General features: G+C 48.4%; 1 protein-coding gene across 3 annotated transcripts in view; it reads right to left on the bottom strand.

Annotated features, from left to right (window-relative positions):
• PTPRA (protein tyrosine phosphatase receptor type A) overlaps window positions 1-15,525 on the bottom strand; it is a 124,375-nt gene that overhangs the window by 848 nt on the left and 108,002 nt on the right. For all 3 annotated transcript variants that reach the window (XM_019733785.3, XM_019733783.3, XM_074317758.2), the window contains 11 exons: window positions 14,108-14,205; window positions 12,896-13,015; window positions 11,982-12,148; window positions 11,348-11,483; window positions 9,878-10,027; window positions 5,589-5,682; window positions 5,199-5,275; window positions 4,676-4,810; window positions 1,736-1,861; window positions 1,506-1,657; window positions 228-363 (listed from right to left, as the gene is read on the bottom strand). In XM_019733785.3, the coding sequence (XP_019589344.2) occupies window positions 228-363; window positions 1,506-1,657; window positions 1,736-1,861; window positions 4,676-4,810; window positions 5,199-5,275; window positions 5,589-5,682; window positions 9,878-10,027; window positions 11,348-11,483; window positions 11,982-12,148; window positions 12,896-13,015; window positions 14,108-14,205 (1,391 nt within the window). The remainder of the gene's footprint in view (window positions 1-227; window positions 364-1,505; window positions 1,658-1,735; window positions 1,862-4,675; window positions 4,811-5,198; window positions 5,276-5,588; window positions 5,683-9,877; window positions 10,028-11,347; window positions 11,484-11,981; window positions 12,149-12,895; window positions 13,016-14,107; window positions 14,206-15,525) is intronic.

Here is a 15,525-nt window from a genome sequence, read left to right as displayed (position 1 = left end):
TCTGCATCCCCTTCTAGCCTTCACTGAGGCCACTTGCGTCTCTTACTGGTGACAGGGCTCTGCCCTTGCTGTTCTCACTGTCTCCCGAGGCTTGTTCTGCTTGGGGCACCTTGGGGAAGGATGAGTCTGTGGTGACACAGGCTTCCCCTTGGAAGAGCTCCCCTGAGCTGGCCTGACAGAGAAGGGCTGCAGATGGTGTGCTGTGGACAAATACGCGGGCAGCATACCAGTGTCTGGACCATGTGTGGCCTCTGCAGTCGCAGGCTCTTGACCGTCTGGAAGACATCCAGAATCCCCTCTGCTTTCACCCGTTCCAGGACTGTGCTTAGGGCACAGAAGGTTCCCGTCCGTCCTGCCCCGGCACTGTAATAGAGCAGACACACTTAACATACCTGCTATAGCCGTCTGGCCAACAAGGCGAGTGGCAGTAGCAATGAACAGATAAAGGCCTAGGCTGGTACCCCCAGGAAGCTCTGTGGCTTTGCACATAAGCCCCCCACTCACAGCTCGGGGGAGGTAGTGCACCACTGCTGCCCTTCCTGCATGGCTCACAGGACAGGGGTGAAGAATCTCAAACCCCCACCCACCCGCCAAACACTGAGGCTTTGCTCTCTCGCCCTGTAAACATGCCCGGGTTGCCCTGATCTGCTGCTCACTCCAGTTAAGAGTTCTAGTCCTATTTTTCCTTCCCCTGACAAACCCTGGCCCTCTGCACCAGTGTGCGTGTGCTGATTCTTTTCCGTGCATCTCATTTTCTTCCTAAATCCCAGGAATCCAGACTCTGACCACGCTGTTCAATGTTATCAGTTGATTCACTCAGCAGACCCTCACTGAATGCCTTCTGTGTGACAGGGACTGTTGTGGGTAGCAGTATTCCCAGATGGTAAGACATGAAGTATAGGAAGGAAAAGGAGGAACAGAGGCAGGTGAGGAGAGCTGCTATTGCGAACAGGGTAGTCATGGAAGGCTGTCTAATAGGGTGCCATGTAAGCAGAAACTCGAAGAAGGGGAGGGAGGGAAAGGTTGGATGACTGTGGAAAACTAGCATCTCAGGCACAAGGAAGGAGTAGGTCTAAGTGCTGAAGCTGTGTTGCTAGCTAGATCTGATAGATGGAAGGAGAGAAGGAAGGTAGGAGAGTGGTGGGGTGAGGTCAGTGACACCCACCTTTACCAATAACCCCATCTCTCACCTGGGTGACCCCCTTGACCCCTCTTCTCTTTCACAACTATATTCTTGGCCTTGTCCATTTTTCTTCAAACTGTCTTCAATACTTGCTCTTTCCTCTTTCCTGTGTTCTTAAGGAGGCCAGGTCCTCCAGCCCTCAATGTGTGAAGTTCAAACACCAAGATCCTCTTATTATCTGGCCCTATTCTGGTCATCAAACTTGACCGCCATGTGCTCTTGTCCGGCATTCCTCACCGCCTTCCCTCCACTCACCACTGCCTCCCCCCACCATCTCATTACTTTCTCTCTCTCTCCCTCTAAGGGCTGGGGCGAGCGGTACCTGCAGTGCACGGTGATGGGGTGGTTCCCTGACTGCTGCTGCTGCTTCTGCACGGCTGCGATGATGTTGATCATGCCCTTTCCATCGCTGGGGATGCCCACTTCAGGCCAGCCATGGAAGTGGAACTGCCGGATCTGCCGGTTCTTGTTCTCCTTTGGAGGAAGGGGGGATCAGAGAGGCAGGGGCACCCTGGCTTTCCCTGTGGAAGCCCCACCTCCCAGCCGTCTTACCCTGGTGTTGGTGACCAGGAGGTCTCTGACAGTATAGCTCTCACACTCCTCCTCCTTCTTCAGCTCCACTGTGATGTCTCCATAGGACACCAGTCCATCTGAGGGCCAGTACTGGGCACACTTCTCCTGGAGGGACAAATGTGAACGTGTAAAGGGCTCAGAATACCATGTATGGTAGGGGCAGAGCTGCCCCATGAGCTGCCGGCCTCCCTCTCAGTACAGCTACCCTTACCTAACACACTTCGTTCCCAAGGTACTGAGAACTCAGAGGGTCATTACGTTACTTAACATCACTCCAATTCACTTCTGATCCTCACCAGGACATCTGTATTTAACAACTTAATTCCACTAGCAGAGATAATCACTTAAGCTTTTAGTGTTACTTAGTCTACCTTGCAGCACTGACAAGGTCTCTGAAGAACTCTGACCACGGCCTCACAGCTGCATCCAACACTCAATGGCAGGGTGGAGGGAGTGGAAGAGTGAATGTCTTTGTTCCAATTCCTTCTTTTTATAGCTGCTTACGTACGCCAGACTGCTAATCCAGAAAAACTGAACCCAATTACATTCCCCGCCAGCCATTTCACCATTGCCCAGTGCACAGAATCCCTTCATGCTTTTTCTCTTTCTCTCTTTAATCTGCAGTGGCACCTTCAAGTTGTCAGCACTTGCATTTCTCTCCCTGCTAATGAGGAGATGGTTTACTGTCTGCCTTTGCTTGTACCTGGCTGAGTTCCCTCTATAGTATCTCAGCACCTTGCATACTGCCTGCCTATGGTAGGGTCTCAGTAAGTATCTGGTAAATGAATTTGTTCAGTGTCTGCAGAACAAATCAGGGTGTAAGTACATAAAAACTGTTCATCTCTTTAGACCATTTGGGGGAAGATCTTAGATACATAATTACTGGCAACTTAAAAATCCTCAATATTCTCTATGTTCATTATAAAAGATTAGCGAAAATTAAGTAGAAAAATAAAAGTCACTGATCTCAGGCCAAATAAAATCACTATTAAGAGTCCTTTTTAGTGACTTTCTTGCTTTTCTGTGTAATCATTCATCATACTCTTTATACATGAATTGGTAGATCAAGGAAATGCTCGAGACCACTGCTTTCCTATGTATGCCCACCGAGAGCCCTGGGATGCCTGAGGGTTAGGGCTCTGGGACCCCCCTCTTCAACCAAAACAGTTTAAAAGAAAATTCTACTTAAGGTTCACCTTAAATAGATTATATTGGTTTTTAGTGCACTGGTGGGTGAACTGAGTTTTGTTAGTGCAGTTTCCTCCCAACACTTTACACAGTTTCCAGCCAGGACTGAAGACTGGGGCTTTAAAACTATTAGAACTGCTGCTAAGATTCAAATGGGCTTGAAAGCAAGAGTGTAAAATCACACAATGACAAAGCTAAAATCACACAATGACCAAAAAAAAATAAAAAATTACAGCTGACACTGAAACAGCCCAGGCTTGAACTAGGCAGGTCCACCTATGCGTGGATTTTTTTCAATAATTATACAGTCCTCTGTATCTCCATGTTTCGCATTCGCTGCTTCAACCAACCGTGGATCCAAACCAGTATTTTCGATCCGTGGTTGGGAACCTGTGGGGGTCCTGGAACCAATCTCCTGCAGATAGCAAGGGACTGACATTTTTGGGGAGTCAAAAGTTACACATGATTTTCGACTGTGTGGGGTTAGCACCCCTAACCTCTATTTTCAAGGGTCAACTGTATTATGGTCCTATACCTAATGGCTTTGGGATATTTTAGATCTTAGTTTAGGCAAAGTGGCATAACAGAAAAGGGGCAGATTGGAAGGAGGCCCCAGGGATACACAGTTAGGGAGCTATGAAGAGACTCCCCTCTTAAAACTGGACAGGGAGTTGGTTAACAGTGAAAGCAAATGGGCGGCCTGCTCTGGCCGACTAATGGGGACAACTACCCAAGGTGGTTACGTGGTCAGAACCAGTAAGAGGTTAGGTCGGCACTGCAGAGTGAGTTTCAAGGTGACACAGCTATGGTAGGGAAGCAGGTATGGTGTGCTGAGAGAAAACGAGCCTGGTAACTTATGGAGTTAGGAATTAAGGGGATGATAAAGTCAAGATAAGCCACATATGACGGTTATGGATATTGGACTGATTACTGGACTGATGGCAGGAACTTATCTTACTCAGACAGGTGAAGGCCACAGGGTTTATTTAATTTAGCTCTTCATATGGACAGAGCAACACAAACAGAGGAAGCAGGCTGGACTTAAACAAAGCCAGCTATTTGAGAGATAAAGGGAACAAAGGGAATGGTACTCCAGAGGTACCTCCTGTGGTTGTGCGGTGGGAGATGGCAGAAAGAGCTATTACTCAAGTAGCTAAGGGAAGCTTCTGGAAGACGAGGTTTTGGGGGACAGAAGGCACAGGCTTTGGAATATTTAACAAGAGCACTTCAGTTTAGAGATCTGTTGGGGTGACTCTCCTCTAGGCTAAAGGGCAGGGACCAACAGGAGAAAAATGAAAATCACTGATAGTCTGAGGAATCTTAGAGGAATCCAGAGCAGGGGCCCGCAGTGGCTGTTCCCACTGTGGCCCAGGGCTAAACAATGCCTTGGGAACCTGCTGAGGATGGAGAGTTCTGCCCTGCCTGTGGAAGGAGAGGGGAAGGAATGCACAAAACTAGGCTGGGGGAGGGGGACCGCATTCAGGAGAGAGGTAGATGGGTATGAACTATCTGAAACCGAATGGAGGCTCCGACCGCACTGCTCTTCCAGTCCTGAGAAACTACTGATACCAACTGGCTGGGCACCAACTGGCTGGGCACCACAGCCAGGAAATGGCCCTTTGGGCAGTTTAAGTCAAAGAAAAGGTCCAAACATACCGTCTTAGATATCCCCCTCCACACCTTTTTCATGTGGTCTCTGTCTCCCACAGCCCACGACCTTTCTGAGCTCACCTGGCCTCTCTCCTCCAGTTCTGTTAGCATCACGATAGAGCAGGATTTCCACTCCCAGATCATTCGCCAGAAGTCCTCAATTGTGTGGAGAAGAGGGCCCTGGCTGGCGATGTATGAATCCTTCTGCCGGTAGCCCTGCAGAGGCCAGGTCAATGGTAGGAGTCAGGTGGTTTAATCAGGGAGGCCAAGGACCAAACTGTCTAATAAGCTGGCCTCTTTCCATGAAGGTGAGGGAAGGGGGGGGGGGGTTGCAGCTAGGATGGAGAGGCAGGAATGGGAAATCTCAGAAGTTTTCAGCCTTTGGCTACAATTTGTGCTGTGAACCCCCCCCCACCCCCCCACCCCCGTTATCACCCTGGTGCATGCCCCTGCTTCCCCCCACCTTCTGCTCTCTGGGGCCTGACAGACCTATGCTCAGGGTGGGTGTCAGTTCTGAATTGATGACTGACTCAAAGATAACCCTCCCAAGCACTGGGCTGAGGGCACTGCATGGCCCAGCTCCGGGGACACAGAGAGCACTTACGTCAATGAAGGATGCATTCACATAGTCTGTGTTCTCCTCACCCCTCTTAACTGGAATGATCACTCTGTTGAACTCATCTGCAGGAAAGACAGCAGCTCGTGGCTCCCCAACATCCCTTGTCTTCTCTTCCCTCTTTCACCTTTCCTCCCCACCCTAGGCCCTGGGCAGATATAATCCCAGCTGGGCAATGACAAGCCCATTCCTAGCCCAGGAGGGAGAATCTCTCTGGCTTTCATGTTCTTTCATTTCCAGAAGCCATTCAAGAACTGAGAGCAAGAGACAATGCCTCTTGTCTGCAGGCTGATCATTAACTAGTACCTGAGAAGTGGAAGGGATGGAGGGGAACGGGGGCATGAGGCACTAAGGCTTTGCGGGGGAGAGGGTTCTTACATGGAATGATTTGTAAAACCCGGTTCTTCTTCATGTTGGCTGGAAGGTTTCCAGTCCGCATCTTGTCATTCTGGATTTTGATTGATGTTAATTTCTGAATTGGGAAGGGGAGGGTAAACATTACTGATTCCAATAACTGATAAGATTACGCCTGTCACTGAACCTGCATCTCCGGGCCACTGTGGCTGCATATAGCTCCTCACCAGAGCCCTAACCCTCCATTTCCACATGTCCTTATTGGAACACTGTTTCTTCTGTCTTTAAGCTCAATGAATAAGCCAAGAGTGTTTGGGAAACTGCCTTCTGGGCTCCTGGGGACTCTTCTGGGCTTCCCTTGGGCTGGAACTTTATGATCCTGGAACAAGGATTCTGGCTTCATAGGAGAGTGGGTCTACCCTCCCTCTCTCCTTGCTTTCTCACCCACAGAGGCTATCTTGGACTCTTTAGAAAATCTTATTCGAATGTACGTCTCTCTTCCCAATTCTGAAGTCCATTCTTTTTTTTTATTTTATAGTTTCAGCTGTACAAAGCAACGTACTAGACATTTAAACCCCTCATAAAGTGATAACATACCCCCCAAACTACTATCCCTCTGACATCTTATACAGCTGTTACAATACCATAGACTATCTTCCCTATGGTGTAATCCACATCCTGTGACTATATACCTATATATCTTGTTATAGTTGACATTCAGCATTATTCTACTTCAGCTTCAGGTGTATAGCACAGTGGTCAGGCATCTACACAGTCTATGAAATGATCCCCCTGATAAGTCCAGTGCCCATCTGGCACCTTACATGATCTTTACAACACTGTTAATTATATTCCCCATACTGTATTAACTATCAATTTATACTTCTTCATGCCTTCACCTTTTTCACCCTCCCCCCAACCCCATTCCCATTAGTTACCCTGATAGATCTAGTACCTATCTGGCACCATACCTAGTTATTACAATATTACTGACTATATTCCTTATGCTACACCATACCCTAGGAAAGCCTGCCCTATGACTACTGTACAACAACCAATTTCTACTTCTTAATCCCTTCCCCTTTCACCCATCCTTAACCCCCCTCCCATCTTAAAGAAGCCCCTCTAAGATTCCTTGTAATACTGGTTTGGTGATGAACTCCTTCACTTTTTCCTAGTCTGGGAAGCTCCTTAGCTGTTCTTCAATTCTCAATGACAGGCTTGCTGGGTAGAGCAATCTTGGTTGTATGTCGTTGCTTTTCATCACTTGGAATATTTCCTGCCACTCCCTTCTTGTCTGCAAAGCTTCTGCTGAGAAATCAGCTGACAGTCTTATGGGGGTTCCCTTGTAGGTAACTAACTGCTTTTCCCTTGCTGCTTTTAAGATTCTCTCTTTGTAGTTAACCTTTGGCATTTTAATTCTGATGTGTCTTGGTGTTGGCCTCTTTGGGTTTATCTTGTTTAGGACTCTGTGCTTGTATGTCCATTTCCTTCACCAGGTTAGGGAAGTTTTCTGTCATTATTTCTTCAAAGAGGTTTTCAATTCCTTGCTCTCGCTCTTCTCCTTCTGGTACCCCTATAATGTGAATGTTGGTACACTTGATATTGTCCCGGAGGCGCCTTCAACTCTCACCTTTTTGGATTCTTTTTTTTTTTTTTTTGCTGTCAGGTGTTTCTTTTCTCTGTTGGGTGTTTTTTGCTATGTTATCTTCTACATTGCTGGTTGGATCCTCTGCTTCATCTAATCTACTGCTGGTTCCCTGTAATATATTCTTTGTTTCCATTATTGTATTCTTTTTTTCTGACTGGTTTTCATTTTATGGTTTCTATCTCCATTTTTATGCTCCTTATCTCTCTGTTGAAGTTCTCCCTGAGATCACTGAGCATTCTTATAACCAGTGTTTGGAGCTCTGCATCTGACAGATTGCTTATTTCCATTTCGCTTAGTTCTTTTTATGGAGCTTTGTTCTGTTCTTTTATTTGGGACTTATTTGTCTCCCAATTTTGGCTGCCTCCCTGTGTTTGTTTCTATGTATTAGGTAGGGCTGGTATGTCTTCTAGTCTTGGTAGAGTGGCCTTATGTAATAGGTGTGCTGTGGGATTTAGTGGCACAGTCTTTCTGGTCACTTGAGCCATGTACTCCAGCTGTGTCCCTTGTGTGGGCTGTGTGTGCCCTCCTCTTGTAGTTGAGCCTTGGTTGATAATTGCACATCAATATGAAGGACTGACCCTTGGGCTCACTGGTTGTGAGGACTGGCCTTGACTACAGCGGAAGGGTTGTTGCAGGGCTGACCATACAGAGCAGGATAAGCCTCAGCAGGACTCTGGTTCCTGCCCAATCCACCCGTGGGTGTGTTGTACTTGGGAGGTGGCTGGGTGATGCTCCAGCTCGTTTTCAAGCTGGCCACTGGGGGTGCCAGCCCCAGGACCACCTTGGAGGGGATCCGCTGTAGGTCTACTTCAGCCACAGCCCGTGCTCCACCTGGGCCATCCAGTGGGAGCCAGAAAGAAATCCGCAGATGGCTGCCATCCGTGCTGTGCTTGAAAGCACCTTGAAAGGCCAAGGCCCGAACCAAGGCCGGCTGCTGCTAGTGCCGGCTTCGGGCCGCTCAGCCAGATGCTGCTTGTCTGGGTTCCATGAACCTTTGAGAGACCCTAGGAAAGTCTGCAGCTTGAACCAAGGCAGGTGGTCTACACAAAAAAGTCACTGAAAACAGCCTGGGTGTGCCCAAAAGTTGGGTAGGGCCAGGTCTCAAATTGCCAGGGTGTGGCGAACATATGGCAGAGACTCAAGATATGGTGGCTGCCTGCATCCGCATGCTGAGAAGAGGGAGGGCTCAACAAAGAAACAATAGTGTCCACCAGCTTCTCCGTCTGGGAGGATTCTGCCCCTCCCACCCTTGTCCTGAAGCTAGACAACTCAGTCCCCTCCCCTGCCCCCACCCCCCACCCCGCTCCATCCCAATCCCCGTATGTCCCAGTCTCTTCTCCAGTTGCTACCTGTGCTGGAGCTCAGAATCAGTGATTCCATTGGTGAGTAAGTCCACGTGCGATCCCTTTAAGAGGAGCGCCTGTGAGTACAGCCACACTCAGTCTCACTCACAATCTCTGCTGGTTTTCACAACCAAAAATTATGGGGACTTCTCTCCCCGGCACTGGAACCCTGGGCTGGAGTGGGGCTGAGATTTCGCTCCTTTAGAGGACGGGTGGGGGGGGGGGAACCCCACAGCCCAAATAGCCCTCCCGATCTTTAATGGTCACATGCAGATATGGAAGCAGCCCGTTCCGCGTCTCTGACCTTCCTACCAGTCTGGAGGTGGCTTCTTCTGCACGTCCTTAGTTGAAAGGCTCCAGTTCAGCTTGATTTTAGGCGATTCTCAATAATGGTTGTTTTGTAGATTAGTCATAATTTTGATGTGGTTGTGAGAGAAGGTAAACACAGCATTTACCTACTGTGCCATCTTGGTTGTTTCTCCTCAACTCCATTCTTTTTTTTTTTTTCTCCCTCAACTCCATTCTTGATCCTTGCTACTCGTACTCAAAGTGTAGCCCAAAAACCAGCAGCATCAGCCTCATCTTGTTAGAAATGCAGAATCTCAGGCCCTAACTCACATCTGCTGAATAAGAACCCGCATCTTAACAGGATCCTGAAGTAATCTGGGTACTCACAGTTTGAGAAGACCTGCTTTAAGGAATGTGGTCTTCCCGACCCCAACCCAGAAGCTATTGCCTTTGGGAGCACTTTGATTGAGGGGTGTGTGAAATACTCCTAGGTATGTTGAGAACCAATGTCTAATGCATACAGCAAGGGTTGGCAATCTACGGTCCACAGGCCAAACCTGGACTGCTGCCTATGAAAGCTTTATGGAAACAGCCATGCTCATTTGTTTACATAGTGTCTATGGCTGCTTTCGTGCTACAACAGCAGTGTTAAATAGTTGTAACAGATAGCGTATGGCCTGCAAAACCTACATTATTTACTAACTGGCCCTTTACAGAAAACGTTTGTTCTTGCTGTACATTATAGTCACCAGGAATGGTGACGGGAGGGAGTCTGGGGGACTTAAGAAAAATAACCTTGGCCCCACCCCCCACCCCCACCCAAATAAAACGCAAGTGTTCCTAACATGCAGGATGGGTTGAGAATGACCAGGGTATGAGTAAAGGGCCAGAGACCCACCTTCTTAACCACCCACATGCCTCACAAGGGGATTCATCATTTGCTGGTAAATCACAAGGAGTCAAGCATCTCATATATTCCTCAGATCACATGAATCCTTCAACCTGAAAGAGGTGTTTCAGCTCCAACTCACCTTAAACTCTTCCTCTAATCCATTGTTGCTGGTCCCTGGGATTTTGTTATAAATTTTCTGCAGATGTGTTTCTAGAGAGGTCACTTCCAGTTCTGTATCTCCATAGAGATAATGCTCCAGAAGGGCTTGGTATATGAAGACATACTGCATCTGAAATGTGGATGGTGCCCGAGTTCTCAGTTACACATAGCATGGTCCCTATGGTACCAGACCACTCCTTCCCACCCCCATTTGCCTACAGTCCATTCTCCTTTGATCTAGCAGTGATAAAATGATTTGCTCTCGTCCCAATTCAGTGACGCATGAGTCTCCCTGGGGGTGCTTAACTTGGGAGGGAGAGTCCTACTCTGGTATCTTACTAGAATGGACGCCTGGAGAGGACAAATTCAACTCCTGCTCGTTCTCAGAGCACAGATTCGATAGTCTGAAAGGGCAGTCAAAATGTGGTAACACACAAAACCTGTGCCTCGGGCTGGCCCGGTGGCTCAGGCGGTTAGAGCTCCATGCTCCTAACTCCGAAGACTGCCAGTTCGATTCCCACATGGGCCACTGGGCTCTCAACCACAGGGTTCCAGTTCAATTCCTCGAGTCCCGCAAGGGATGGTGGGCTCTGCCCCCTGCAACTAAGATTGAACACGGCACCTTGACCTGAGCTGCCTCCCAGATGGCTCAGTTGGTTGGAGTGCGGACTCTCAACCACAAGGTTGCCAGTTCAATTCCTCGACTCCCGCAAGGAATGGTGGGCAGCGCCCCCTGCAACTAAGATTGAACATGGCACCTTGAGCTGAGCTGCCACTGAGCTCCCGGATGGCTCAGTTGGTTGGAGCGCATCCTCTCAACCACAAGGTTGCCAGTTCGACTCCCGCAAGGGATCGTGGGCTGTGCCCCCTGCAACTAGCAAAGGCAACTAGACCTGGAGCTGAGCTGCGCCCTCCACAACTAAGACTGAAAGGACAACTTGAAGCTGAACAGCACCCTTCACAACTAAGATTGAAAGGACAACAACTTGACTTGGAAAAAAGTCCTGGAAGTACACACTGTTCCCCAATAAAGTCCTGTTCCCTTCCCCAATAAAAATCTTAAAACAAAACAAAACAAAACAAAACAAAACCTGTGCCTTAGTGCTCTGCCCCCTGAACCCCATGCCCTAACCACAGAGCTCATTTCAAATGCTGCTCCCAGACATGGCTGAGCTGCACCACAATTCTGTGGCACTGGCTGTCCTGGCTGCTTTCATGCCTGCTTCCCTCAGGACCTGTTCCTTATCCTCGAGCCCTGTGCCAAGGACACCTGCATTCCCAATTCCCCTAGGCACAACTTTTTCTGTGCACCATGTCGCTTTTAATACATAATTTGTAAGGGCCCTTCATCACACTGTGTGATGATCATTCCCAATAACCTGGGAGGTTGAGTAATCCGTGAGATGGGCACGTTTTGGTTCTGGAATGCCCCCACTTGCAAATCACTCACATCTGTTTGCACCATCTGGCAGCGCTGTGCCCGGATCCGGCTCACAAAGCCATACACGTCCACCTTCCGCTCTGTATGCATCATGTCCAGCATGGCATCAATGACGACAAAGGTACCTGTTCGCCCAACACCCGCACTGTAGCCAGAGAACAGGGGTGTTAATGGATGGCCAGCATGCCTTGTGGAAGCACACAGGGAGGAGGAAGCACAGGCCAGGGCTCTTTCTTAGGCGTCTAAATTCTAATTCTGAATGGGACAGAGGTGGGACTCTCATGGAACTAACAAACCCCACTGTACCCTGAACTCCTTACCTCTAGCTGTCATGATCAGGGAACCATGACACTTAGAAGTGTCTGAAGGCTCCCAGTACACAAGGTAGCACTCAACCTAGCTTCCTGGCTTCACAGCAGTTGTCTTCCCATCCCCAATCTTGGAGGACTGTCCTTCCCTCTTTCCTCAAGTGCTCTCTACCCAGCACCAAAACTTGAGAAGTCTCTCGGGCTGCTGCCCCAGGGCCCCCAACAGCTCATCTGCTCTATGCCAGCCTCTCAGGGCCCCTGTGCTTTCCCAGGCTCTGGGATTCTGGGAACAGAATGTGGTATGGGGGGGAAGCCCAGGGTCAGGCCACACTGACCTGCAGTGGACCACGATGGCCCCTGCATACTGAGGGTTACAGGCCTTCACCTTCTTGAGGAACTTGAGCATGCCGATCGGGGTGAAAGGCACGCCAAAGTCTGGCCAGCTGGTAAAGTGGAACTGAGTGATGAGGCGCTGTGGCTTTCTGTTGGTCACGTCGCCCACCTGTGAAGTGAGGAGATCCTGTGTGTTGGCCGTGGTGGTGGGTGGGATAGCACCAGGGGAGGGAGGGTAAGGAGCAGGGGCCAGGGCAAGCTGTGGTTGTCAGTGACAATGGGGGAAGTGAGAGTGTACCCAAGAAAGTTTTAATGATGAACCTGAGAATCTTCTCAGGAACTTTATGGGGCAGGCAGGGCTGTTAGTGTTATTCTCAGCCTATAGATGTGGAATATGAAACTCAGAAAAGTTAAATGGCCCAGCCAAGGTCCCAGAACTAGAAAATGGCAAAGTCAGAACTAAAATACAGGTCTCCTGACTCTTGGTAAGCCCCCCTTTCACAGCACCACCCTGCCCGCAGCTGAAGGTGACCTCTGCTCAGGCCCCAGGGTCGCTCTGGAGGGCCAAGAGCAGGGTCCACCACATCCTTGATTTCAGGAGCCTCTGAAGTAAGAAAGGAGAAGTGCGTCAAGTACTCAGACAATTACACCACCTCCTGATGCACTTGGTTCATACCGAAGATGATCGAACTCCATTTCAATAATACTGTTTTTCCCAGTCACGAAAATCCTCCTCCCTTAGCTCTGACAAAGAAGTTCCCTGGGAGCCAGATCTCTGGTTTCAGAGTCCAAACACACCGCAAACTCAGCTTTCCTGATCACCTTGAGTAAGAGAGGGGATGACCCAGCCTGTTCCACCCTCTTAATGGTCAGCAGATCCTGCACAAAGACCAAGGAAGGAGGTAGGAGACAGTACCTGCTGGATGCAGAACTTTCGCACTGTGTAGTCCACCAAGACGGTCACATCCTCTACTGACACACGGATATTCCCATAGGTCCAGCAGCCTTGGTCTGGCCAGTACTGGGCACACTTACACTGGAAAAGAACAGACATGCATCCCCTGATCTCAGACCTCCCCACCTGGGCATGAAAGGAAAGGACCACAAAAGCACAGAATGAAGTCACTGGAAAGCCCTATGACCTCTTTTCTCCCTCAGTCAACTGCAGACTTGTTTTATCTGCTCTTTTTTCAAGTTCCTTAGCTTTCATTCTTTTTAGCACAATCTCTTAACTTATGCACAGCCCTAATCCTATATTTCTCGCTCTTTCCCACGCCCATTCCTTTAATTCAGGGCAAATCAGAAGCCACTTTACCTACAAAATCTGCAATTCCACAATGTTCCAGGTCATACTCTAGGGGCAAGCCTGTCTGAATCTCTGGAACCAGCAACCTGTTATGAAGAGGCCACCAGGGTGGATCGACGCAGACTATAAACCTGCCATGAGAGGCCCAAGGTCTTCTCTGGTGACTGGTCCTTGGATAGCTTCCAAGAGCCACAAGTCTGGTTGTAGGAACTGAATCTAAAGCCCAGCCCTAACACTATCCCTCCTAAGCACTGTGGAACATCTAATCAATACACCCAACACCCCAGTGCGTGAATCAAGGTGACTCAAGGGCCATCCCGGAGAAAAACTGTCATGAATGGAGATTCCTCTCTGGGGCATGATCTTGATCCAGGATTCAGGACTGGTGTTGGCTGTGACCCAGTGATGGAGCTGGCCAGGCATGGACTTGGCAGCCACAGAAAGAAAAGGACCAGTCAGAAAGCTGCCTACAGGATCAGGCCAGGGCCTCAGCTTCCCTTGCACCCTGCAGGGTCTCAGTTCTTGCAGCTCCCTCTGCTGACTCAGGAGGAGTGACAGGAAACCAGGGGAATAAGGAACTAGAGAAGGTCCCTTAGGGTGAGTTGTCTGACTACCAAACACAGGAAACGTGCCCTAAGGCACCCCTAAGGTTCACTGGAGGCTTCTAGGACATAGGCAAGTCTGGTAGGCACATGGGCCTGGGTTCTGTCTGCACGAACGACTGGCACGGGAGCCCAGGCTCAAACACAGAGTTCCAGCAGGGCAATACCTCTGCCGGCCATGTGTGTATCAGGGGCCCTCCTATCAAATTTCTCCACTCACCTCCTTTCTCTCCTTCAGGTTGGTCACCATGACGATGGTGGCTGTATTTTGTTCCCAGATCATCCTCCAGAAATCATTTACCGTTTCTTCTTTTGGTCCTAAAGCAGCCAATAGCAAAAAAATGAGAACACACAGCAAGGGGAGAAAAGATGCTGGGAAATAGGGAACATTCATTCCTGACTTTTGGAAGCCTGTGCCCACACGTCCCCAGCTAAATATCCAATACATCTATCCATCCACACACCTGCTCACTGAACATTTCCCATGTATCCATCATGTATGTGCCAGGCACTTCACTAGGAGGTAAAGTGCGAGTGTGAGGCTGTTAAAATACAAAGAGAACATGAACAGTGTCTCCCAAGGATATTATAGTTGAGGATTAGAAATCATGACTGCTCACTAAATACCACGAGGGACCGGATAATGAGCTAAGTACTTTAGATCTCATTTACTCCTTCCTACCAAGCTCTGTGGTGTCATCAACCATAGAGAGGTTGGGTAACTTACTCAGGTTGGAATTTTAAATTTACCCCCCACACAGATTTTTCCAGAAAGCCACTAGATTTCTAAACAAAAAGGAGGGAAAAAAGAGAGAGAGAGAAAGAAATGGGATCTAATACAAGAGGGAGGCTAAAGGAATTTCCAGGGTGTTGGTGAAGGGGAGGCTCAGGATAACTGCTGGGGGGATGGGGACAACCAATCCAGAATGGAACTGAAGAAAGAAGGATGCCAAGATAAAAAAATTAAACCTCATGTATCTGAACATATTGAGAGAAAATATGTACTTCCAGAGAAGAGATGGGGGAGGGGGGGGGGAATCAATGCTAGGCATATACAAAACTAAATGAATAGGAAAAAAGGTCAATTATTAACTCTTGGAAAGAGGAAAACCAAAAACTATACCCCCAAAAATCATATATTATGTGCTTCAGCTGTGAATAATATTGGTATAGTAACAACAGTATAAATAACAAATGTTATATTAACCCCGAATTGTAATTTAACTCTATTTGGAGAATGGGGAACAGAGACATGTGTATGCATGTCTGTCTGACTGAGTGTGAGATAGTTTATAAGATAATTAAATAAATTATCATCTATCATAAGTCAACAGATAAAAATGGTTGCATTAGACTTAAAAAAATAAAGGAGAAAGGGAGAACTTTGTTTTTATAAGCCTTGCAATACCTTTTGACTTTCTTAAACTTTGTATTCCCTTTGGTAAAAAATTTTAAAAAGGTATTACAAAGAAAAATAATGATAGAGTGAACACATACCAGAAAGATGTACAGAGAGAATTGTTTCATTGCCTGGCAAGGTCAGGAAAACTCTCCTAGAAGAGGTAGATCAGGTAGACTGGAGTTCAGAAAGGGGGCACAGGGAGAAGAGGCACTCCAGGCAGAGGTGTTGGGGGCTAG

The sequence above is a fragment of the Rhinolophus sinicus genome, chromosome 13 (genome assembly GCF_057876585.1).
Source record: "Rhinolophus sinicus isolate RSI-liver-muscle chromosome 13, RSI-T2T, whole genome shotgun sequence".
NCBI classification, from domain to species: domain Eukaryota; kingdom Metazoa; phylum Chordata; class Mammalia; order Chiroptera; family Rhinolophidae; genus Rhinolophus; species Rhinolophus sinicus.
This window is presented reverse-complemented; position numbering and strand designations above follow the sequence as displayed.